General features: G+C 45.1%; 1 protein-coding gene across 1 annotated transcript; it reads right to left on the reverse strand.

Annotated features, from left to right (window-relative positions):
- Positions 1 to 24,298, reverse strand: SAXO1 (stabilizer of axonemal microtubules 1; the record flags this gene model as incomplete). The annotated part of the gene is made up of 4 exons (XM_084278396.1): positions 1 to 977; positions 8,335 to 8,537; positions 11,377 to 11,556; positions 24,174 to 24,298. The coding sequence occupies 4 exons, from the start codon at positions 24,296 to 24,298 to the stop codon at positions 1 to 3; spliced, it is 1,485 nt and encodes a 494-aa protein (XP_084134522.1).
- Between the last annotated feature and the right edge of the window lie 1,921 nt (positions 24,299 to 26,219).

Here is a 26,219-nt window from a genome sequence, read left to right on the forward strand (position 1 = left end):
TCAGAGGGCTGCATCCTCTCTTTCTTCTCCAGTGTCCAACTTGCAGGCACTCTTGGAAGTATGGCGATAGAGATTGTGACCATCAGCATCAGTTCCCTCAAAAACATAACCAGGTGGGTCCTTGTAGGAGGCCAAACATCTAACATGGCCCTTTGGTGTGTAGCTGGTGGCATAAGTGGTTTTAGCATCTAGCACAGTGTGATGCTGTGGGCGTGACCAGCCAGGTTTACAGCTCTTCGTAACTGTGAGCGGATGAGGCACATAGTGGCTCTGAAATGTAGTCAGTAAATCCATTGGTTTTTCTGGGAAAGTCAGCTCTGGAGCATGAGTAATAGGTTTTAGTTTCTTGCACAGCCAAGGCTTATAGTCTTCCTTCATTACAGAAGAGCTGTTGAATGGTTCAGCATAATTTTTTAACTGGGCCAAAGATTGACACATCTTGGCTGGCTTGCCATTTAGGTGCTTGTAATCTATCTGAGTAGTAGTATGAAGATCCATTTTTTCCAGAGGAGGAAGATACACAGCAGGCTTCTTAGTGAATACAGGAATCCGTGGCCAAGCTTGGTATTTCTGCTGAAACTCAGTTGAGGAGGAAAAGGGAAGATCATCGAGAATCTTTGGCTGGTGTGGTTTTGCCAGCTTGGCTGGCTCACCGGCCAGCCCCTTGTAAGAAAACTTGTGGGTAGTGAGGCCATCAAATGGGACTTCATTGGCCTTGTATTTCTCATATTGATGGATATAACGTTCCTCCAGACGGTGTGGTATGTAATTTGCTCTATAGTTTGTTATATTCTCAAAGGGAGTCTTGGTTTTCTGGGACAGCTTCAGAGGTTTGCAGGTCTGAGTGTCAACCGGCCCCCTGTAGAGATAGTCACCCTGAGCAATGGTTCTGTGGTCAAATTTTTCTTCTGCTGGGTGAAACGTGTTGTCTGGTCTGATCATGTCTGTCTTTGGTTCATTCCATAGCACATAGTCATCTGAAACATAAGAGGAATCCTATCTAAGTGCTCTACTGAAGTTCTTCGATGATTTTAGGCATATAACCTGTTATGTTTTGGTTATTATATTTTCCACTGTAATAAGCACTTCTTGATGTTGTAATGATTGATAAATTTTATTTAAAGAGCCCCTGTAGAACAAATTATACACTATTGTGCTAACCCCTGGAAATCCTTAGCATCTACACAAAAAACAGAATGCAAATTGTTCTGTACCTACCCATATCTACAGAGGTGGTGAAAGGCGATGTGGCAAGACTAAATTACATTCTCAGAGTTGCAGAATCATTTTCTGCAAGTGACTGAGCAGGTGCTGACCTCATGCTCAGTCAATCAGAAATCATAAAAATAGAGTATCATGGCATTGGCTTCAATCCCCTTCATTTGCTTTCCTGCAGCTATACTGTGACTGGCTCGGAGCACGTGCAGAGTACACTTCCATTCTTCAGATGCCTCCCTCAGTACCTCTGGGGCAAGGAGAACGAGATGCCCACCATTCCATCCTAAAGCCCACGTCTCTTCCTTTTTCTACCTTCTCATCTGGGAAAGACCTGATTTTGCAACTGCACAGATGCAACGCTGCCTACTATTTACTGAGTTCAGGGTTTTACAGCTGTGCTGTGTGGCATCTCCTTGGCCCTTGGTTCTGCTCTCAGTGGTGCTCCCACTGTCAGTACAAGCAGAAAGCCAAAAGGAGCCTGTAACTGTGCCTCCAATTCTTCTCCATTAGAAAAACTCTGATGGAATTTGCAGAGCAAGCCTTTGCTGATCTGAGGCATTGATTCACATTGTGGAGATGCTCTATAGTCCAGGAACTTTGCAATCCAAATTCACGACTAAAAACACACTTTAGGTGGCATTTTAGAGACATTCATGTCTTCCTTTCTTGGCAGGATACTGGGGGAAAAAACAGGAGGCACTGAGGCTTAAAATGATTTGCACTCGGCCACACTAGAAATCTATTGTAAAGCTGCCTAACTCTCCAACCAGTGCTGCAGCCACAAGACCATCTTTTTTTCCCTTTCTAGTAATCTTGTACAACTTCCCCTAGAGAGCATGATGGTTACTGGTAGGAAGTTGAAATGAAATAGTCTTGGAGCTAGCCCAAGTCTCTTTCTTTTCTGTTTTAATTTTCCCTCCTTTCAAACCACATTGAGTGTCATGAGGCAAATAAGCTTCCAGCTGACTCTGCACAGGAAGGAAGTCTGGATTTCAAAGTACTAGAGAGTAAATGATGCAATTAGGTATCAGGATATTTGAACTCTCCAATCCAAACAGTTATTCCATTTGAATAGCAGTGACTATTGTACTGCACAGATGCCATTACACAAGGAATGTGTTCATTACAATGTTAAATTGACCCACAAAAAAAAGGTAAATGTTTGCCCCAATTAGGTGTCTATTTCAAGTCCTTCTGCTTCAAACCAAGTTGCTCTGCCCTGGCACGTGGAGGAAGCAGCAACCACGGTCACCATCCTTCTCCCACTGAGCACCCTGGTCAGCATGCCAGTCAGCTGAGAATATGGGGTTGCCTGCGTGCGCCAGTGTAGACATTCATTTGCCAGCGTTGATGCCACTGGAGCCCTGACTGCATGCCCTGCTGGTGCCAAGGGTGTTTAAATGCCCCAAGTGCTCCTCTTTCCCTGGGGGAATAGGAGATAGGCAGGCACTACCGCACTGGTGGGATGCTGACCCTGTGCCCATTCCTAAGGTCCATTGTTTTCCTGCAGAGATGGTCCAGCAGGGTGAACCACAAGCCCATACAGAGAAATGTCATCACAGGGAATGTATTAAAAAGTGTTCAGAAGTGAAAAGCTGATGAGATTCGTCCCATCACTACACAAGGGTTCATTCAGAGATCCAACATTTCAGGTGCCAAACAAGAGTTACCAAAATACTTTTTAGATTCTCCCATTGTCATTGCTTGAAAATAGTCTGTGCATTTTGGATGTAACCGCAGCTTTTGCAAAATATTTGAAATATGACAAGCAAGTCCATCTGTCTTCAATTTTAAACCCCTACAAACTCTACACATTTGGAAAGCTCACAGGCATTATGAATTTATTTTACTTAGCGTAAGCCAGCAGTGCTACTATTCCTTCAAGATATGTTACAATCTTATGGTAACTCTACTTCTTCTCCCATAGATATTAATAGTTTCCCATGTAGCAATATCTGGAAAGCGTTAGGGGGTACAGGAGGGAACAGAAGATAAGCGTTTCGTGTTATTTGGAGGGTTGGGGACATCTCACTATAGCCAAGCAAGACAAAATGAAAATTAGATTATGTAACTGTACATGGACAGAAACAGCTGTGTATGTAACTTGGCGAATAAGGAATCATAGAATACACTGAGTTGGTAGGGACCCATAAGGATCACCAAATCCAACTCTTAGCTCCACACAGGGACAGCCAAGTCAGAGTATGTGAGTGAGTGCGTGGTCCAGAGGCTTCTTGAACTCAGTCAAGCTTGGGGCTGTGACACCTTCCCTGGGGACCCTGTTCCAGGCTTGACCACCCTCTCAGTAAAGAGCCTCTTCCTAATATTCAACCTGAACATCCCCTGTTGCAGCTTCATGCAGTATCCCTGGGTCACCAAAGAGAGGAGATGGGCACCTGCCCCTTGACTCTCCCTCACCAGGAAATTCAGCCTCATCAAGGGACTTCAGCCTCTTCTCAAAAGATTTCCCCTCCAGACCCTTCACCATCCTCATTGCCCTCCTCTGGACACTTTCCAATAGTTTTGTGTTCTTCTTCTGCTGAACCCAGTACTCAAGGTGAGGCCGCACCAGCACAGAGTAAAGAGGAACAATCCCCTCCCTGGACCCCTGGCCATGCCATGCTTGATCCATCCCAGGATATGGTTGGCCCTGCTGGCTGCCTGGGCACACTGCTGGCTCATGTTTAACTTTTGGAGGTCAACCAAGACCTCCAGATCCCTCCCAGCATGTCTGGCATCCAGCGTCTCGCCCCCCAGGCTGGATGTGCAGCCAGGGCTGCCCCTTCCCCAGGGCAGAATCCAGCACTCGCCCATGTTAAACTTCATGCTGCTGGTGGTTGCCCAGCTCTCTCATCTGTCCAGCTCACTCTGCAAGGCTTCTCCACCCTCAAGAGCTCCTCCCAATTTGGTGATATCTGCAGATTTACTAGACACACTCTATTCTTATATCCAGGTTATTTATGAACATGTTAAAAAGAGCTGGACCTAAAATGGAACCCTGGGGAACCCCACTAGTGACTGTCCGCCAGCCATTCGTAACCCCATTTACTACCACCCTCTGGGCCCAACCCTTCAGCTAATTGCTACCCAATGCATTATGGCTGTGTCCAGTTGTATGCTGCACATTTTGTCCAGTAAGGTACTGTGAGACACAGTATCAAAAGCCTTACTGAAACCCAAAAAATAACATCAACTGGTTTCCCTTGGTCAACCAGCTGCATTGTCCTTTTGTTGTTCAGTAACTCCCAGTATGATTTTCTGCATAATCTTAACAGGCACTGAGGTGAGACTGACAGGTCTGTAATTACCAGGGTCTTCTCTCTTACCCTTCTTGAAAATTGGCACAAGGTTTGCCAGCTTCCAGTCAGCTGGGACCTCTCTAGATTCCTCAGACCACTGAAAAATATGTAACCCCATTAACTATAACCCCATTATTTAAAAACAATTGAGAGAGGTCTCACAATGACATCAGCCAGCTCCTTGAGTACTTGGGATGAATCCCATTGGGGCCCATGGACTTATATGGATCCAGGTGAAGCAGCAAATTGCCCACAATTTCAGGGTTCACTGAGAGTTTATCATTACTGCAGTCATGGTCCTCCACTCAGAGCATCTGGAGTCCCAGAGCCCATTGATTGCATTGAAGACAGCAGCAAAGAAGGCCTTCAATTCCTCTGTTTTGTCTATGTCCCAGTTACTGAGGTGCCTGTTCTCCTCAAGCAATGGACCAGTGTTCTCTCTGGTCCTCCTCTTGTTGTAATGCATTTGAAAAGCCCCCTTTTACTGTCTGCAGCAGTATTGGCCTACACTCTAACTGAGCTCTGGCCATATGAATTTGCTCCCTATAAAGGTGAAGAGCGTCCCTGTAATCCTCCCACACTGCCTGACCTTGCTTCCAGTGGCTGTACACTTTCTTTTTCCATTTGAGCTCTAGAAGATGATCCCTGTACAACAAAGCTGGCCCTCTGCTCCACCTGCTTGACTTCCAGTGTTTTGGAACTGCCTGTTCCTGTGTTTATAGAAGGTGCTACTTAAAAAGAGACCAGCATTGAGGGACCACAATGCCTTCAAAATCAGTTTCCCAGGGGACCTTACTGACCAGCCCACATCTAGTGTTGAAGTTTTGGAAGCAGTTTTCCTCCTCTCACCAAAGATTTTACATCCCACTACTTCATGGTCACTAGACAGCCACCTACCACCACTTTAGGAATCTCCTAGGCCTGTTTGTATTAGCTGTGTGGTGTTCCCAGTTAAAATCTGGCAACTTAAAGTTCCCAATAAAGACAAGAGCAGACAATCTAGAGGTGTCTCTTAGTTCCTTGATGAATAACTGATCAATGTAGTCGTTCTGGCCAGGCTGTCTATAGTAAACTTCCATTACAATTTCCACTTTATTTCTCTGTCCCTTAACCCTTACCCAGGCTCTCTCAACCATCTTGTCAACAACTGACAGCTCCATGCAGTCCAGCCCTTCCATTACATACAGCAGCACCACCCCCACCTCTCTTGCCCTGCCTGTCTCTTCTGAAGACCCTGTTACCACCCATTGCCAGTCATAGGACTCTTACCAGCAGGTTTCACTTAAGCCAATGATGTCATACCTCTGGGACCAAGCCAGGACTTCTAGCTCTTCTAGCTTGTTCCAATGCTACATGCATTGGAGTAGAAGCACTTCAGATGTGCTTCAATGCAGCCCACACCTCTTGTAGAGGACTTAGGGAACTCACTAACACACAATGCCTCTGATTGTAGGATGCCATCCTGTATTTTACCATCAGCCATGTGGACACATTTCAGCTGGACTTTTGGTCCCACCCCTGACTCTGACACACTGCCCCTCGGCTCACTTCGCTAGCCTGGTTTTACCCCCTTTCCCCTTCAGATGTAGTTTAAAGCCTTCTCCACAAGCCCTGCTGATTCCTGGACTAAGATCCTTTTCCCCCTTTGTGGAAGAATCTGCTGTCACTAATCCCAGTGCCGAATAAACCATCCCATGATGAGTTTTGAGAATTTTGATATCTTTAGTGCAAAGTCATCTGACACTAATTGTGATATGTAATAGCATCATCTTAAACCTCCTTAGGTTATAGCGTGTCTTTATGAAAATAGAGTATGACAATACAGTAGGAAAGGTAATTTAATACCTACTCAGCACTGGTTTATATGTTGATTATATATTTGAATGAGATAATTAACTGAATAGCATGTTTCACAATTTTGCACTTGAATAGTGATCATTAAAATCTAGTGTAATGGTTCTGGACAGGGCAGAGCTAACTTCCCCAAGTGGCTGGCACAGGTGAGCCAAGCTGGCCCAGACTGTTTTCCACACCAGGTGACATCACACCTCTGTAAAATGGGCTGATTGGGACTCCAAGACTGTCCAAGCCTGATGAAGTCAGGTGTTGGGTCAGTCGTGGCTCTGTTATCACCTCATCAGGTCAGTAAAGCGCTCTGTGTCATCACCGTGTGTGTGTGTGTGTGTGTGTGTGTGTGTGTGTGTGTGTGTGTGTTCTGTCACGGGCTCTGTTGTTGTTCACCTCTCACCAGGCTGTGTCAGTAGCTGTTCCTCATTCCAACCCGTGGGGCTTTGGCTGTTTCTCCTCCCCAGGGGAGGGGTGAGCGAGCAGCACCCCGACAGCGTGTTTCAAAAGTTTGTACTTGAGTAGTGATCAGTAGAACCCAGCGATGCCTGTGGAATAGCAGGACGAAAACCTGTGCTTTTTGTCAACATGGGCCTTTAAAAGGGAGTTCATTCAGTATGCAACTTGATCTTTGAGGGGGCTTGCATGAAGATTTCTGCTTGCAGCATTTTGACAAATACTGCAAATTGTAACCAAAGGCGGCTGTGATACATCTTATTAGAGCTCTGGAGTAACAGTTGAGGTGCTGACCTAAATACTGATAAAAACCAAAGATGGACATCTGGTTTATACACAGAGAAGTTAAGGATATCGAAACACAGAAGGAAAGATCCTCTGCTTGTGCGAAGCAGCATTTTTTTATTGGCTTCGCTGAAGGTATTCCAATGAATACCAGCTGGTGACACTACCTGTGCAAAACAAAGCGCTCAGAATTATGTAAACGTGGGTATTTTGCACCTGTGGGTCATGGTCTTCATGACTCAAGTCATTCCTTTAGAATAGACAGTGTTTCCTGTGTGCTTTCCAGTTTATGCCATTGCAAACATGCAGCTGCACTGAAGTCTGGCTTCCAGTCATTTCAGTTGGGTAATCTGAACACTGCATTCACATAGCTTTTATTTCCATACTTAGTATTTTAAGTTTCTATACTTGTGCAGCATAATAAAAATTAAAACAAAACAAAACAAACAAAAATTTAAGAATTATTTAAGAAATACACTAGCTATCTGCCTAGAAACATCAGCTAGCTGGAAGGCGTGCAGAGGGAGGCAAAATCCTCTGATTTTCAGCTACCAAAACTAGCACAGCTACTGAATTTTTCTCCCACTGCATGCACAAAAGAATTTGTGCTGGTGGAGAGGGAGGAACCGGGCCTCCACAAAGACAAACCACCTACACCAAGTTACAGCTACTGAGAAACAAGGGCAACAGGGCATAGTTAGACACACAGATCACCTTTTTTACCAGGAGTAGAGCTTGAGTGCTTCGGACATTTGTGTGGAACTTCTATGTGTATATGATTCCTATATATGCCTCTTGCATATCCAGAGGTTAACTCCACAGCAGCACAGACAAAAAGGGTCCCATGCTTCAGGGTCTTCAGGACCTAGCAATTTTGCACATGTGTCTGATCCTCTGCATGTGTGGACCAGCCCTGCAGCATACCATGAGTATGACCAGTAAGTATATCCTAAAGATGACGATCCTGGACCCACTTGCTAGAGGTCACGTGTCCCTGCTTCTACCTAGAATGCCTGTAGGCACCTCGGACCAAGGAGGGAATTCAGAGAGATCCCAGAGCTGCCATTGATGTGGGGCTGCATACCAAACAATTTGTGTCTGGGTGGTTCCTGCACAGCCTGTTGGCCTACAGAGACAGGAGGGATAAAAACTTCACACTGTTTAGATCTGTCTTCTTAAAAAAACCCAAAGCTACTGGTGAAGTCCTGAAAGAAGCTGCAAAGGCACATACCTTCATAAGTGGTTTTTGTATCCATCTTGGTGCTGGGAATATGTCTCAGGACACGGGGCATGCACGGAGGTCTTTGAGAGACAAGGTAGGAGTTATAATCTTGTTTATAAGTGGAGGTTAAATCCATACGCCGATCAGTCTTGACACGCTTTGCAGGTGGTTTAGGTTTCTGTGGCAGCACGTTATGAAGTATGTAATCCCTCCTGTGAAGAATAATTTAATTATATCTTTAGTCTTAAGGAAAAAAAAATGTTCTTTTTTCTGGACACACGGAGAAATTACTATTTCACCGTATCGCCCCAGCCTAAGAAAATTAGGATAGATACAAGCAGTTAATGAAACACAGGAGCCTTTCACATTTGAAAATCTGGACTCAAAAGGAACTGAAGTAGCTCTGGACAACCTCAGGCAGGCCAGGTCTCCCCCTCTCTCCACCCGTTGAAGTGAATGGCCTTACACAAAGCTACCACTGTTCCACAGTGGAGTTATACCAGTAGAGACATAACTCCTTTGAAAAGCCCCGTAATTATAGTAGGTTATCTAATGTGCATGGGAAACATGAGGGAGGCAACAATAGCTTTCCCAGACAATACACTGTACAGCAGTTCAGCCCAGGGTGGGGACATAAGAACAAAATAGTTTTACAGCGAAACACCAGTTGAGGAAAGAAACATCACCACGGGCAGTCAAGTCAGCTTTTTCTCAGGTAGCATTGTAAAAGAGCTGTATTAAGATACTGGAGTAGTGTTACTTAACTCCAACAGAACACACTGCAGATCTGTTTTCTCCATTGGCAGCTCCGCAGGAGAAATGCTCAGTACAGGAGATATTTTGATATTAATGCTTTGCATCCTGACTGATATCAGGGTGAGGGGTAAGAGCCTGATCATCTAAATATACTGTATTAGTTACATATTTTAGCAAACAAACAAGGTGCTCAAAAGTCTGTGTGAGCAGAAGAGGATTCACATGGCAAAGTGTTAGGTATAAGGGTAAACCCAGAAATGCCAAAGTAAAAAGTGAAAAAAAAGACATATCCAAGAGCATCAAGAGGTACTTGTAGATATCATACAGGATGTAGGTATCATACATGTCGTAGCCCCTTGGCACACTTTCGCTGGCAACTTGAGGCCAATGTGTTTTCTAAGAGGGGCCAAGAAAAGACAACTGGGAATACAAGGGGGATGCAGTGCACTCAGTAGCCCAGGAAGAGAGGGCCTTTCCCAAGCCACTCACAGCACGCCGCACAATCCCACACCTGATGCAGCCAAGACTGCACCAGAGGCCAGTCACACATCACAGGCAGGCAATTCTTCACCGTTGTGATCAAGGTTTTTCTGGCAGTGAAAGTACTTTTTCCCACTCTGGCTGTTGTGACACAGCAGAACCGGCAGTGAGGATTACAGGGGATAGCTCTGCTGACAGATCTGTGGCAACTTACATCCAAGATGGTACTGCCTGCAACTCCCAGACCTTATCAAGGGGCTTTGCTGTTGCAGTGTGACAACACTTAGTGAAGTCTTATTAGAGAATGCTGGTAAGAAACTCAGTGTTTGCTGGCCTCACAGTCCCTGCAGTTGTTCTTATACACTCAGACAGTTGGTTCTCTCTGGAGTTTACCCGCACAACCCAAGAAAGCTTCTAGCAGCTTTCAGTGGTGGCCCTTTTCTGCTAGGCCTGGATACTATCACAACGGGCACATTTTCTTATCAGTGTTGCCCAGAGGACAGCAAGACTTGCAATCTGACAGCATCTCCAGGCTCTTGCATTCTACCTTTCCTTACCAGTGTGTTTTTCGAAAGTTGTGCTGAAGTCCAGGAGTAGCAGTTGCTGTGGGAATCCCCAGCCTTGTCTGAGCAAGGATAGTTTTCCTGATCGAATGGGAAGTTTCTAAGGACTCCCTGACAGCCCCTCCACCCCATGGTGGCTCCCCCTCTTCATTTGCCTTCATGAATGAGCCCATTTAGTTATAGACAGACACAAAGATGTCTATCTGCTTCATCTCATGCTGGATATGGAAGGCACCTATAGAAGTGAAGCCTGCTCTTTGAAACTCTGTAATCTTTTTGGTTGTTACTGAAAACTCTCACATTAGACAGGCATCCCAAATGGAAGTCGAGCATTTCAGACTACATCAGCCACATTTGTGATTTAAATTGGTAACTCTTAAAAGGGCTTAGGTAGGGGAAGGAGTTGGTAGAGCTTCCATATCAGGATGAGGATAAATGGGTGGCATTAGCTAGTAAGACTTACTTACTAGCCATTGGCTAGGTCTCTAAATCAGTTCAGGCAAGAGTAATTGTGCCTGTGATGACAAAGGAAGCAAACATCACAATGAGGCAGCAGCCACTGTTTGGGGAAAGGAGGGATTCCTACTTTTTATGAGTTTCTTCTGTGGACAAGCACTTAGCACATCACTCTACTGGCAGCAGGGAAGAGCCTCGGGAGTTAATTCCATCAGAGAAATGCGCACAGCACAAGTGTGAGGACTCCCAAATGCAACAGCATAGCTGAGAAGCAGAATCAGCCCAGCGATCCACAGTGACCCCCTCAAGGAAATCGCCCACATCCTTTTTCCAACCATCAGGCTCTACCATATTTACACCCCTTTGGGAAGCAGTCACTGGTGTTACAGTATACAAAGTGCCACACAAAATCCAGAAGAAAAGATAAATACTCCTCCAACATCATCCATACTTTTCTAGACGCTCTTGCTGATCCTCAGGAGCCTTCCCAAACCAGAAAGTGAACAAACACTGAGAGCATGACTGTACTTCAATGGACCATGTATTCTCTGATCAGATCACACCTCAACTTCCAGCAAGGGCAAGAAAAAATAGCTGCTTGACTGTCCTATACCAACTGGCCTCAGACCTTCATCCCTCTTTCATAGAGCCCTCATGAGTGTTTGTACCACTGCAACATCATTCTTTTCAGGTTCCCCTTGTGGAAAACAGTACTTTTTTTTCAAATTACTCATCTCTCTCATGCACACACATTATCTAAGTCATAGTCCTCACTCTCTTTCACTGTTTTTCATACTTTGAAGTTGTGGTGCCTTCCATGGGTATCTCTGCCATCTTGTACACTTCCTTTGGCTTAAATGAGTCTCTGGGAAGAGCTTCGGGATGAAGAGGGTATTGGTCCATATACTCTGAGAGCATACATGTCTTCTCACTCTTCTCATAGGGCCTAGTATCATGATGTGGACAACGGTGACATCTGCAAGAGCAACAAATAGAACAGCAGTGAGTGACTCACATGTAACTGATTAATAATACTTCATTGTGTAAGTTGGCTGCAGATGGCAACTACAAAATAGTGGATAAGTGAATGTTGCAATGACTGCTACAGTCTTGTTTATTTAAAGTGCAAAAGCATAACTTGCACAAAGAAAGGGTTGTTTCTGTCTACTACTATAGCCCACAGTCAAAAAAGTCCACGAAGCCAACACAAACAGCCTAAAAAAAGCAAGCTCACCTATATGAAGAAAGAAAGCAAGTTAATCTGAGATATAGCCAAGTGTGCCACATTGTGCTGGACTAGAAACTCTACTTAACGCCCCTTTTGTTCCAGATTTCATACATTTATTATCCTATTTTGCTCACATATTGAGCTCACTTGTGTAAACAAGTGAGAAAAGGATAACAGTTCAGGAGTCTCTATTCACTCACACTTGGGCAGAACTGCTCTGCCCATCTCTCTTTCTGAAAACAATTGAGTCTGGGTACTGCAAAACCTCTCCATAATTTCCACCAAAATGAGGACACTGAGAATAAACTGATTTTCTGAGGGACCTCCCTCCTGACAGAAACTAAAATGCCACCATGGATCATCCATCTTTAGTGACCTCCTCCCTTCCACACTGGCACCAGGCCAGAGTGGGGAGGGCAAGGCTCATCCTGCCAAAAAGATGTTTGGGATCCCACCCTCAAACTTCTTCCCAGAGGCATAATAGTTTATGCCCCTTTTTTGTTTGAGTCAGTCCCACTAGAGTCAATGCAAAGGTTGCTGATTAAAGACTTCAGGAACCAGCCCACAGGAATTACAGTGAGAGGAAGAGGCCTCTGGGTTTATGTCTCGTACATCATTCCTGCCAAAGTCAGTGTTTTCCCTACTGGATGTATGTTTTCCATTGCTAGATCTAGTTCAGAGCTGAATTACTCATTTGAAAGGGCTTCTGTACTTAACAAAGTCTCAGTTAAAATAATGTTGAGCAGCCTAAGATCAGTAAATGTCTGATGGCCTAAATTTATACAGATAACCCATGGTCTACATAGACCTTCAAATACTGAATCATTTTCCAAACTAGCACAAAAATGGAAGAAGGGCACAGAAGGCTCAAATAAAATTCATCAATCTTTTGACAAGCCAGTTTCTCAATCCGATTAAAAATCCTTCTGTGAACTCATAAATCAGGAAGAGACCTAGTACATTCATTTTTGGCTTAGAAAAGTTTGGAGTCTGAACCCAAAGGGAATCCTTACTGGGAGTAAGGCTGACTGTCCCTGTCAGTTAAAACACTAGAAGAGTTCAGGAGGGAAATCTCACTAAAAAAGAAAGAAAAAAGATGCCCCACTCTCTTAGGAACCCTGTAAAATTTCAGGGTTTAGGTTATTAGAGGAGAGGAAAACAGGAAAATTAAAAAAAAAAATTAAAAGGATTAATATTCTCACTCTTGCTACATGTGACCTTGTTGGAATGGATTTTGTGACAAAACACTTCAAAACATAGGCTGCACCAACACTTTCTGGCCCTGCTTGTGGTCTTCCAGGGTTCTTATGCGTTATTTCTCGTTCTCCAAGGGGAAATAACCTGCATATTCTTTCTGCTTCAAATCTGCTGGTTTCACATCACCCCTAAGTGCACTTTCATCCCCCTACTACTCTCCTAAGGTCTATGACGCAGCAAGCTAGTCTTCCCCTGGGCTTTTGAGTGTGTTGATGAGGCCCTTATGTTAGCTTTTCATGGTAAAACTGCACTCAGGCTGCAGTGGGGAAATCCCTATACCACCTGCTTCATCGTGGCCCTGCATATGGTGCAGACACTGGCCAGTAGTAGTATTTTGAAGCCGTCAGGAGCAACTGAATGACACTTCACTAAATCCATCAGTTTGTATGCCGTTACAGCTCAGTCCCACGCGTAAGGTTTGGCAGGGCTCACTTGCAATGCTGGGTTTCCCAAGCAGTCCAGAGTAGAGGCTTTGTGCTGCTCCCTGCCCATACCAGGCAGGGTCTCTGCTGCAAACACATCGTCCTCGCATCCCCGATGGACATTTGCGAGACGGTCCTGCACCTGCTCAGTGTCACTGTTGGCACTGGGGAAGGTGAGGGGTCCTGTGGATCAGCAGGACAAGGTTTGGTAATGTAGGTACCCCTCCACAGGCCCCACAGGAGCAAGCAGGTAACAACAGCCTGTGGAGCGTACGGTTTCCCCTTTCCCCAGCAGACATTGCTGGCAGCTTGAGTGCCGGTGGACCTCTCAACAGCCCAGGATGGAAAAAAGGTCAGGATCTCCTGCAGATAGGAGCAGATCCAGGCTTCCAAACTCTTTGCCCTAAAGGAAAGATAAGCCTTCAGCATAAACTAGCAACACGGGTAGCTTTACCCTGCAAGCACTGACCCACTTTTTCCGAGTACAATTCTGCTGTCTTTGTTGAACTTCAGCGCACACAACAACAACAACAGAATATTCCAGAGTTAGGTCTTGGGAAAAGCACTTTCCCACAAATAAACGCTTTGACAGGGATGAGAAGTAGATCTGAATGTTTTCTCCTATTATTTTACACTGTCTCTGTGCAGAAAATGATCACCAGTGATAATTCACCAACATAGCATACTATAAGAGCTTTGCTTCTGCATCCACATAGATATTCCTGAAAATATGTTTTTTACTGGAGGCTAATGTAAAGAACAGAGCAAGACTCTTAACAAGAAGTGGAACAATGCTAGACTTTGAGGTTTGCCTCACTTTACCACTTCATCTGGCATGATAAATATTTATAAAACCACGACATGATTCTTCAGTACTGAAATCACTGTTAAGTGACTGGATCAAGTTGGCATGCTAATGCCAGAGGCAAACAGTTAAAATTGCTGTATAAATGTTTTGATGTTGCAGTTGGCAGTTTCTAAAAACTGATGAGACCTACATTTTGACATTTCTTACACTTGCCTGCTTAGATAATTCTAATCTGATTTTTCACTCATGCAAATTGTACTTGACTTGACTGAGGTGCATCAACTTAATCCAGCCAATATTCTTAATAAAAGACAACAGCAAAGCAGCACAAAGGGGCTTTTTTGTTTACTAAGATTTATAGAAGAATAGCAGGCTCTTTGAGGGTAAAAAGAATGCTGATCACCTACCTTCAAAGAATTTGGGTGCATCTAAATAGAAGTTGAGATGAAATGTGAACAATTCACCGGAATGTATTAATTACTTGTTTCAACCAGGAAGGGAAACCTGGAGCCAGGGCTCAGGACCAGAATCCAGGTAGTCTGAATTCAATTCCTGCATTCACCACGGTCTCCCTGACCAGCACAGCTCTCTGCCAACTGAAGATAAAATACAGCCTTCTCCAGAGGAGAAAGAGGAGGAATCCTGTAAGATTTATTAATTTCTTAAGATAAGCCTCTCAGACGTACCTGATTTTTTAAACTTCTGATGAATAATAACAGATAATGGCAGCAGGACTAAAATGCAAGTGGAATGGTAAGAAAACCCTACTAATGAAATCTTAATGTATTATGCAGCTTACTGCTGTAATTAAATTAGTATTCACAGAGGTCATGGATGCCGTGTCTTGAGTATTATTGCTTGAGAGAAAAAACAACGAGGCTTAGAAGTGCCTGAATGACATTCCGGAGAATTTAGTTTTCCCTTGTAAAAAATACTGGTCCTCAGACAGACTCTCACAGGGAAAAGCAACATCTCCTTGACCACATAATCTACTTCTTGTACCATCTCAAGTTTCCATGAGTGGTCTGGTCAAGTCAATATTCTAGAGTTCTCCAGTTTAGGAGGAATGATGATGCTCTTCAGAGAAAAAAAGATGTAAAAATGTGGCAAAAACCCAGGGCAAACTCTAATAGCAGGAATTGATTGCCAGCAGTCGGTCTGCAGAGAAAATGCTGAAGGTGAGTCTTTATTTGTGCAAATCTCTTCTCTTCCAAGCAATGGAGATGCGGTCAGAGGCCCAGCTACCTGACTGAGTTATGAAAGGATGGATGACAGAGTAGACGCTTGTGAAGGGAAGAAGAGCATCTATGTGCAGAGTATCAAAGTATATCACATAGAAATAATGAATATGGTAATAATATCAGGACAACGAAAACACATTGTGGACAGGGCATATGGAAAGTACAAGGCTCTACATTTCAGTGGTGAGTGGTTTTGAAAGAAAAAGTAAATCCACAATAAAAGCAAGATATCCTTTGAGAGAAGTCTGAAGTCCTTGAGATCGTAACGGTACAAAAAATGTTAACCTTTGGAAGGTTAACTGCAACTCCCACGCAGCTCAGAAGCTTTGTTCCTTTGTGTCATACCAGAATACTGAATCTGGGTGCCAAATTTCACTTTTTCCCCAACACATACACTCACCAAATGTTAGAACAGATGGATTAGTAATCACCTCAAACTGAATAAAAGTGACAGTGGAGAAAGAGGTTTCACACATCTGAATGCACACAGTCTTCACTGTGATTTCAGACCTAAAAAATTTAACAGGAGCGCATTTGTAGAAGTACACTGCTCCTCAATGCTGAAAAAAGAAATATGCAATTGCTTGGTCTTCCAAATTCCCCCTCACCAGGATGCACAGGTTCACAAGAGACCGTTTGCAAAAACAAATACTATCTTCCTCCCTCTTTCATACATGTCCTCTTTGAAATAAAGCAAGCAAGGATTGACTTATTTAGAACAAAGTATAGCAAGTAGAAAGGAAGTCTTAAAGATCCCAGCTGCTATTAACCCACATAACTGTGCAAAATCAGGCAATCGTGCAGACAGAGTAACTCTTTTATGTTTTCGGACCTTACACATCCTAGCTAAATGCAGCAAACAATGGAGAAACTGAAGGCAAAACTCCCAGGAGCAGCCACGGCAAGACCACGCACTAAACATTTGGGACTCTGCATTCATTTTGGCAGCTGACCCAAGACACTAGCAAAAGGAAGGTCCAAGCAGTCCAACAGCTTCAGTAGATTATTTGTGGAAACAGTATCCTTTCAAACTGCAATATGCTCTTGACAGGAATCAGGTAGATATCTACGTCCAGAGATACCAAATTTGGGTGGTAATGGGTTTAACTTTCAGGAAACGAATACAGAGAGTTATCTGTGCTCTCCAACTGAGACCAAAGTTTCCTACCGGTCTCCCCCAAGAGTGCAGTCAGAGTGTAATTAGACCTGTCACGAAGTACTATAATGTCATTCTCACTGCAAGGCTGAGAGCTCTCAGATTTCAGCACATTAACACAGTCACTGCAGATCACATTTTACACAAACTGTGATGGATTCTGTGACTTACTGAAGCAAGACCTAGTGAGGTCTGTCCTTATGTGCGCACCTAACCAGCAGCGACAGCGCAAAGACCAGCTTCTTTTGCATCTCAGCTTGCACAGCGTTACCACAGATCAAGCAGAGGCGCACACCTGACATTCCTCTGAGACCAAACACAACACTAGAAAGGTATTCCCGTGATTATTACCCACTGTTGATAGTTCAAGCAGGCAGGGATGCAATCACAAAGTGTAGCCTGCGCACTATCAAGAGTGAATTTCGTGACCTCGGGCGCTTCGTTGGGGGGGCGGGTGCCCAAATAATATTTTCTTCTATCCCCACTTGTGGGAGGTGGGGTTCAGAGCGGGTCAGGAGAACTCAGGAATTGAATCAGTGGTTGAAAGTCTGGTGCCTGCACAAGAAATTTGGGTTTTTTGACCAGGGAATGGTGTGCTCTGCTCCGGACATGAGTACTGCTAATGGGGCTCGCCTGTCCCGTAGAGGAAAGCGGATCCTAGCTCAGGAGATGGCAGGGCTCATTGATAGGGCTCTAAACTAGTTAGGAAGGGGGAAGGGGATATTACAAAGGCCGCTGGGGTAAGGCAGGTGCTTCGGGAGTCACAGCACAAGTTGATGGTTGAAATAGATAAATGCCAACAACACAATGGCAGACTTGGGGGTGTTGCTCCGCATGAGAGTAGGGATAACTCTGTGGATTACCCCGTGAACTCCTCAGTGGAGCCGCTTTCGCCCATCCCCTATCGAAAAACTCGCTGTGAGCTGTTAGGGATATCTGCATCTGCTGCCCCACTAAAATGCCTTTATACAAAAGCACATAGCATGGGGAACAAACAAGAAGAATTGGAGATCTTTGTGCGGTCACAGGGCCACGATCTCATTGCAATCACTGAGACGTGGTGGGACAGCCTGGATGACTGGCACGCTGTCATGGATGGCTACGTGCTTTTTAGGAAAGATAGGCTAGGGAGACGAGGTGGAGGAGTTGCTCTTTATGTTAGAGAGCACCTAGAATGTATTGACCTCCACCTGGGGAGGGATGAACCACTTGTCGAGAGCTTGTGGGTAAGAATTAAAAGGCAGGCCAGTATGTGTGACGTAGTCGTGGGCGTGTACTACAGGCCCCCTGATCAAGAGGAGTGGGTTGATAGTGCATTTTATAAGCAATTGGAAGTAGCCTCAAGATCGCAGGCGCTGGTCATTATGGGGGACTTCAATTACCCAGATCTTTGCTGGGCAAGCAGCACGGCCAGTCATATGCAGTCCAGGCAATTTCTGCAGTATATGGAAGACAACTTCCTGATACAGATGGTGCAGGAACCTACGAGGAGAGGGCGGGTGCTCGACCTTGTTTTTACTAACAAGGACGGGCTCGTTAGGGAAGTGAAGGTCGGGGGCAGCTTAGGACAAAGCGACCATGAAATGATCGAGTTCAAGATCCTGAGTGGAAGAGGCAAGCCAAAAAGTAGGATAGCTACCCTGAATTTTGGAAGAGCTAACTTTGATCTCCTCCAAAATCAAATAGGGGCTATCCCTTGGGCTGCTCTGTTTGAAGGAATGGGAGCCTGCGAGAGCTGGCTAACATTCAGACAGCACTTCTTCCAAGCACAGAATAGGTGCATCCCTTTGAGTAAGAAATCGGGAAGGAGAGGTAGAAGACCTGCGTGGATAAGCAGGGAGCTTTTGAGTAAACTCAAAGGGAAGCAGAAGACCTATAAACTGTGGAAACAGGGTCTGAGATCATGGGATGAATATAAGGATGTTGCCAGGGCCTGCAGGGATGCAACTAGGAGGGCTAAGGCCTGCTTAGAAATTAAGCTGGCAAGGGACATAAACGATAATAAAAAGAGTTTTTTCAGGTATGTGAAAAGTAAAAGGATGACCAGGGATAATGTAGGTCCCTTGTTGAATGAGGCGGGTGTCCTGGTAACGGGAGATGATGAGAAGGTGGAGATACTGAATGCCGCCTTTGCCTCGGTCTTTACTCCAAAGGCTTCTCGGGACCCAGATACCAGACGAAAGTAGGAGTGGTTGGGGAACGAATGGCTCACCTCTAGTTGAGGTAGGGGTGGTCCAGGAGCGACTCAAAGGATTGGATGCACACAAATCCATGGGCCCGGATGGGATACACCCACGTGTGCTGAGAGAGCTGGCGGAGGTGATTGCGGAGCCACTCTCTATCACCTTCGATAGGTCCTGGACTACAGGAGAAGTGCCTGGAGATTGGAGGATAGCCAATGTCACTCCAGCCTTTAAAAAGGGCAAGAAGGAGGATCCCAGTAACTATAGGCCAGTCAGCCTCACTTCTGTCCCTGGAAAGGTGATGGAACAGCTGGTTTTGGATGCCATCTCCAAACAACTGGAAGAGAAGAAGGTCATGAGGAGTAGTCAGCATGGATTCACCAAGGGGAGATCGTGCTCGACCAATCTCATAGCCTTCTATGATGTCATCACCAACTGGGTGGATGGAGGGAGAGCAGTGGATGTCATCTACCTTGACTTTAGCAAAGCTTTCGATACTGTCTCTCACGACATCCTGATAGAGAAGCTGAGGGAACAAGGGATAGATGAGTGGACAATGAGGCGGATTGAGAACTGGCTGTCGGACAGGGCTCAGAGGGTCGTGATCAGTGGAGTACCAGTCCTTCCAGAGCGTTAGAAAAATCAAGCACACCTACGCATTTTGCGGTCACGAATGGCAAACAGTAGCTAACACACATTTGAGTGAATTAATTGCCCCCTGGTCGCAGACAGGAAAACAGTCACCCATTCCACTATGCTGCCCATTGCTTCTTTCTTCAGAAGTCTGTGACACAGCAGTGCTGTGGGGGAAAATGAAAGCGCACATCCTCGTGAAGGAGCTGTTGAACCAAAGCTTGCTCTGTGTCATTGACTTGATTTTCTGAACAGTGTGGGAATGGCAAGAAGGAAAAAAATAGAGATATATAAACCTTGCATGTAACTGTACGACTTGTTTCTACCACGATGTTGTCAGCTGAATTGTGCCTACTCAGGTGAAGGCACATTCACCACCCTTTCATTTTCTCTTGACAGCCAAATCGACTGTCTTTCTGAAATGCATAAGATTGTGTTAAAGCACTCGTACAATTTTGTGGTTTTCCTTACTTCCATGTGCATCTGTCAGACTTTCCAAATTGCTGACATACTCTCCTGATGGGAATTCTAAGTGCTCCTTGTCTCTCATCAATAACATTGCTTCTCGTGCAGTCATCTCTATGGAGAAAAAGGCCTATTTTTCTGGAAATTTAAATTCTGGAAATCTTAGAGAATCACTGATATCTTAGTGCAGCTCATACGCGTTCCTGATAGAAGCCCTAGACTGACTCTCGAGTGTAATAATGCCTTTCTATTGACAGAAAGTTTTACACAGTGTTGCTAAACACTGTAATTGACAAAGCACACCCCTGTTTTCAAAGCCCTTTCTGGAAATGCTGGGGAAAATGAAGGGGCTTTTACCCAGGACTCTTCTGTTTTGAAGATGCAGGTTCTGAGCCTATCAATAATTTGTAGGCACAGTTAGGACCTCCTCCAGTCCTTCCGACAGCCAGCTAGGACCTGAGAGGCTACACCTCATTCATTCACACTGAATACACAGTTCCTGTGGGTTTCCCATCACAAAAGTCTCTGCAGGAGTCAGGTATGTGGAGGCAAAAAAGGGCTGCAAGCTGAAAGCAGCTGCTCTCCTATATACAGAGATGGGAACAAGATGTTGGAGGCTGTAAGAATCAAAGGACACCTGAAACTAGAAGAAGCAAACGGGCTTGAAAGGCTTCAGAAATACCATTCAGTAAGACAATAAAAGCACTGTCTGGTCTTAGACACAGTGTTGAGGGATACTGATGGATTGGAGGGAATTACAGAGAGCCCTCAGAGGTAAAAGAAAATGCCTACCCAGGGCTTAAGTGGAAAGGAAGAGGTGTGGGTATCATAGGTTTGCATGGCAAGGGTTGGGTCGGGGGCTGCAGGGGCGGCTTCTGCAAGAAGCTGCTAGAATCTACTTTGGAAATCTGTATTTTCCTTTTAGCGATCAATTTAATTAACGAGGTAACTTGCACTAGTTGTAGAATAACCCGGCAAAATATACTACGTCTCTTTGGCATGTTAAAGCCTCCTGACACTGCTGCATTAACTCACAAGTACGTGAACTCATGCTAGCTTGCTAGCCAGAGGCACTCAGCCCCTTCAAAAACCAAGCAGAACGGGTTGAAAGTCCGTCTGTGTGCAGCCTTTTAATGCCAAGCAGCATGCACAGCAAGATTTATTGCAAAAATATGTGGAAATGCTTGGAATCTGAAGTTGCTCATTCCTGGCTTTTGGCCTGTGCAAACCCCCACCAGTGGTGTTTATCGGGAACACAGGTGCGCGTCTTGACCTAAGGGAATGTCACAAATGAACTTCTGCCACCTTGCATACTAAAAGAACTGTTTTGATAACACTGCGGTGACTTTTTCAAGTTACCTGAAAATGCTGACCTCAAATTACAGAATTGGAAGTTGTCTGAGGTAATCTTCCTCTTAAGCACCATTTACAACACTTGGATCTTGTAAGAGTTAATGGAACCAAAGCTGCAAAATGAAGCATTCAAAGGCAAGGAAACACTGGAATTACCATTGCCTGTGGCGCATCAGTCCAGCCCTGTTGTTGACATGGAGTATGGTACAGCTTAGCTTGCACAACTAAACACCAAACTTTGCACAGGCAAAAACTCACTTGAGAGTCACAAGTTACACGGAATTCGATCTTTTACTAGCTGGATTGGGTGCTTTACCTCTCCTCTAAGAAAACCACCTGCATTTTCCTCTCCTTATGTTCTTCACGGGGAGCTTTTTGCCAACTGTGAAGTTAATTCTGCGATATTTGATTGCAACGGAAATAGAAAATTCACAAATGTATCTACCTCTGACATTCTGTGCTTGTTAACACGCTAAACATTTATCACAGTGAAGATTAATTTACAACTAGAGGGTAAAAATCATCTGGGTTTCTCTGGCGAATAGCTTATTTTCTATTAAAGACATAACAAAACATCTGCAAGAGCTGCTCAACTCCACTTTTTAAGTAATATTTACACAGGCTTTTCCTTGAATCAAAAAGCATCATGCACCATCAGTCCCAGTTAACCAAGCCAGAATTTGGATAATGTTCATGCCAGCAGGTGACACTCCACCCAATTCCTCTAGCAGTTGGTCTTCACTCTTGCCTGGTTTTCACCCTAAGCATGTGCAGCTGGGAAATGTTGCTCACAGAGCACCGTGTCTTGAGACATGAGAAACCAGCACGTGGTAATTCTAAGGGGAGGTACAGGATTCACATGCCCAACTTCTTTCCAAGGGCAGCAAATTCTTCACCACAACACATCCAAACTAATGGCAAGAGGAAGGAATACAGATGCACCGGAGTTAGTCTTGGTGTTTAGAATATCCAGCAGAAAGAGGACAGCGACTTGCAATTCTCTATGCCACTTCATCCTACTCTAACTAGCTCCTGATGAACTGAGGTTGACTCACATGAAAATTACTGAGGCGTGCTGCATCAAACATTTAGATGAACATGCTCACAAGAGCACTCAGAAGGCAGTGCTGTCATCACTCAAATGAGCATCAAATATTGCTGGGGTACAGGATGCAGGTTTGCAAATTACTCTGTCAAACCACGCAACGTGAAGTCACAGGGCTTCACAAGTCTGAAAAATAATACAGTACTTACATGCAGTACAGACACTCCTTCCCTCAGGGAACAGAAAATACTGACTCAAACTTAAGCCTCACAATCACCTGCCAAGATGGAACTCTAGGAAACAAACTGAACTTGAAGGTCACAAATTCCCACCTGACTTTAGAAATCCAACATCTATGCCAGTGCTTATCTTCAAAACCCTGCCAAGTGCACCTATTTGGTACCTTCGTAACACTGACCTGAGCATTAATTCAAAGAGAGAGTAATTTTTGGCAGCTCTTTTCCCTCAGATGGTACTGAAGGAAACAAACTATGAAAAAAGAGGCAACTTAAGGAAACTATTTTTGTTTGACTTTAAAAACAGGTGTATTCTATTGTTAGCTTGTCTTCATTTTTTCCTTTTTAATAATTTACAGTTTTAATGTTTTATTTCATGTTCCAGCATTTTTTACTCCTACAATGTGATGCTGATGCCTCTGAAAGAAGTTACATTACAACGTGTGACATCACCAAAAGGTCTCTTCTCAATCCACTTATATTGCAATTCAGCAAATAAAGATTTTGAAATAACATTAAAAGATTATTTTTGCACTCCTACCTACACGATATGGAAAGAAAATACTGTCATCATATTAAACTGTAAATGCTTGATAAAGTCAGGATTTTCTAAGCACTAGCACACCCCACTATTTTCAGACTGACTGGTTAGAAGAAACAATTTGTAAGACCTCCCCTTCAGACCCTTCCCCATCCTTGTTGCTCTCCTCTGGATACTCTCCAATAGTTTTGTGTCCCTCTTCTACTGTGGCACCCAAAACTGCACCCAGTACTCAAGGTGAGGCCTCACCAGCACAGTGTAGAGCAGGACAATCCCCTCCCTGGACCCCGGGTCATGCCCTGCTTGATGCAGCCCAGGATACGGTTGGCCCTCCTGGCTGCCTGGGCACACTGCTGGCTCATGTCTAACTTGCTGTCGACCAAGACCCCCAAATCCCTCCCAGCATGTCTGGCATCCAGCGTCTCACCCCCCAGGCTGGATGTGCAGCCAGGGCTGCCCTTTCCCAGGTGCAGAATCCAGCACTTGCCCTTGTTAAACTTCGTGCTGCTGGTGATCGCCCAGCTCTCTGACTTGTCCAGCTCACTCTGCAAGGCTTCTCCGCCTTCAACAGTCAACACCTCCTGCCAATTTGGTGTCATCTGGAAACTTACTTAGATACCTTCTAGTCCTGCATGCATTTATGGAAACATTAAAAAGAGCTGGACCTAAAATGGAGCCCAGGGAACCCCACTAGTGACTGACCCCCAGCCAGATATAAGCCCATCACACTCTGGGCCCAGCCCTTCAACCAGTTACCCACCCAACACATTGTGGCTTTGTCTAGTTGTATGCTGGATGTTTTGTCCAGCAAGATACTGTGAGACGCAGAATCAAAAGCCTTACTGAAATTAAAAGAAAATAACATGTACTGGTTTCCCTTGGTCAACCAGCTGGGTGATCTTGTCGTAAAAGGAAGTCAGATTGGATAGACTTCCACCAATGTTGGCTGTCACCAATGGTTTGCATCTTTGATCTGCAAAAAACAGCTGTCCATGTTCTCTAAGCACCTAATTCTATTGAATCACAGCTGCAGGACAGCGGCAGCTTGCTCATCCAGGGCACCCTTCTTGCTGGCATCTGCCTGTACCAGGTGCTGCACCTTCCGCTGCCCAAAAGCCGCCACGAGGGACGGGGCCGCCCGGCAGGGCATGCGAGACCTCAGGAAGAAAAGTGAGGCCATGACTTTTGAATGTCAGTCTCAGCCCTTCTCTTACTGGTATAACCAGCTTTCAGGAGTTGCAGGTTTCTGAGATCAGTGAGAAAGTTTGGGACAAGACTTTGGTGGAGGAGGAGCAGGAAGTCAGGGAACAAGCAACTGCCATAACCAGGTGCACAGAGCACCCACAAACATGCAGGGAGTTGGCCGTTATCTTTACCATCAAAAAGTTGTGACAATCACTGGAGGGTTCCTTAGGACTGGGAAAAAGCAAATATCACTCCTGCCTTCAAGAAGAAGATCTGAGGAACTACAGGGCAGTCAGCTACTCTGAATAGGAAGGCCAGTGTCACTCCAATCTCCAAACACAGCAAGGAGGACCCAGAAACTACAGGACAGTCAGCCTTACCTCCATCATGGAAAAGGTGATGGAACAGCTGATTCTGGTGGTTATCAACAGATATCTAGAAGGGCAGGTTATCAGGAGTGGTCAACACGGATTCACCAAAGGGAAATCATGCCTGACCAATCTGATAGCCTTCTAGGACAGCATGACTAGCTGGGGGGATAGAGAGCAGTACATGTTGTCTACCTTGACTTCAGCAAGGGTTTTAACAGCATCTTTTATAACGTCATTAGTAAGCTTAGGAAAGCATGGACTGGATGAGTGAGGTGGATAGAGAACTGGCTGAAGGGCAGAGCCCAGAGGGTTGTGAGAAGTGGTACAGGATCTAGCTGGAGGCCTGTATCCTGCGGTGTGCCACGGGGGTCAGTGCTTGGTCTGATCTTGTTTAAAATACTCATCAATGACCTGGACAAGGGGACAGATTGTATCCTCAGCAAGTTTACTGATGATACAAAGCTGGGAGGTGTGGCTGACACACCTGAAGGCTGTGCTACCATTCAGGGAGATCTGGACAGGCTGGAGAGTTGGGCAAAGGGTTACTGGATGATACTTAACAACTGTAGGGTCCTACATCCTACCGAAGAAAAACCCCAAGCACCAACACATGTGAGGGTGTGACCTGCTAGGAAGCAGCGCTGCAAAGGAGGACCTGGAGGCCATGGTGAATGACAAGCTCTCCATGAGCCAGCAGTGCGCCATTATAGCCGAGGCCAATGGGGTCCTGGGGTGCATCAAGAAGAGCATGGCCAGCAGGTCAAGGGAGATTCTCCTCCCCATCTACACTGCCCTGCTGAGGCCAGGAATATTCTGCCCAGTTCTGGGCTCCCCAGTTCAAGAAAGACAGGGAGCTACTGGAGAGAGTCCAGCAGAGGGCTACCAGGATGACTGGAGGACTTGAATACCTTCCATGTGAGGAAAGGCTGAGGGAACTGTGTCTGTTTAGCCTGAGGACGATCAGATCACCACATCAATCTGAGGTTAGATGTCTAGAGAAAGGGGGCAGACTCTTCTTTGGGGTGCCCCATGACAGGATGAGGGGCAACAGGCATAAGGTAGAACACAGGAAGGTCCATCTCAAGATGAGAAAAAACGTATTTACTGTGAGGGTGACAGACCACTGGGACAGCTGCCTGAGGAAACGATGGGGTCTCCATCCCTGGAGGTATTTAAAAGATGTGGTGCTGAGGGACGTGGTTTAGTGGTGGTTGGCAGGCTAGGGTGATGGTTGGACTTGATGATCTAAAGAATCCCTTGAAACAAAGACAATTTCTATGATTCTATATAAAAAGGGCTGAAGCTAATTGCTTTCAAGAACAGTTTGCATACACTGCCACAAGATGGAGACTAGTACAGCTGCTAACGAATCCTAGTATTTTCAGTTGTCTCTTCCATTTGTACAGTTCTAGTCCTACACCACTTCCACAATTAGCATGTTTACGGTGGAAATACTACTTTGTATTACATCAAAACACAGGCTCAAAGCCAGTAATGCCCATTTGAAAGCCAGTT

Source organism: Gallinula chloropus (assembly GCF_964237585.1).
Source record: "Gallinula chloropus genome assembly, chromosome: Z".
Lineage (NCBI taxonomy): Eukaryota > Metazoa > Chordata > Aves > Gruiformes > Rallidae > Gallinula > Gallinula chloropus.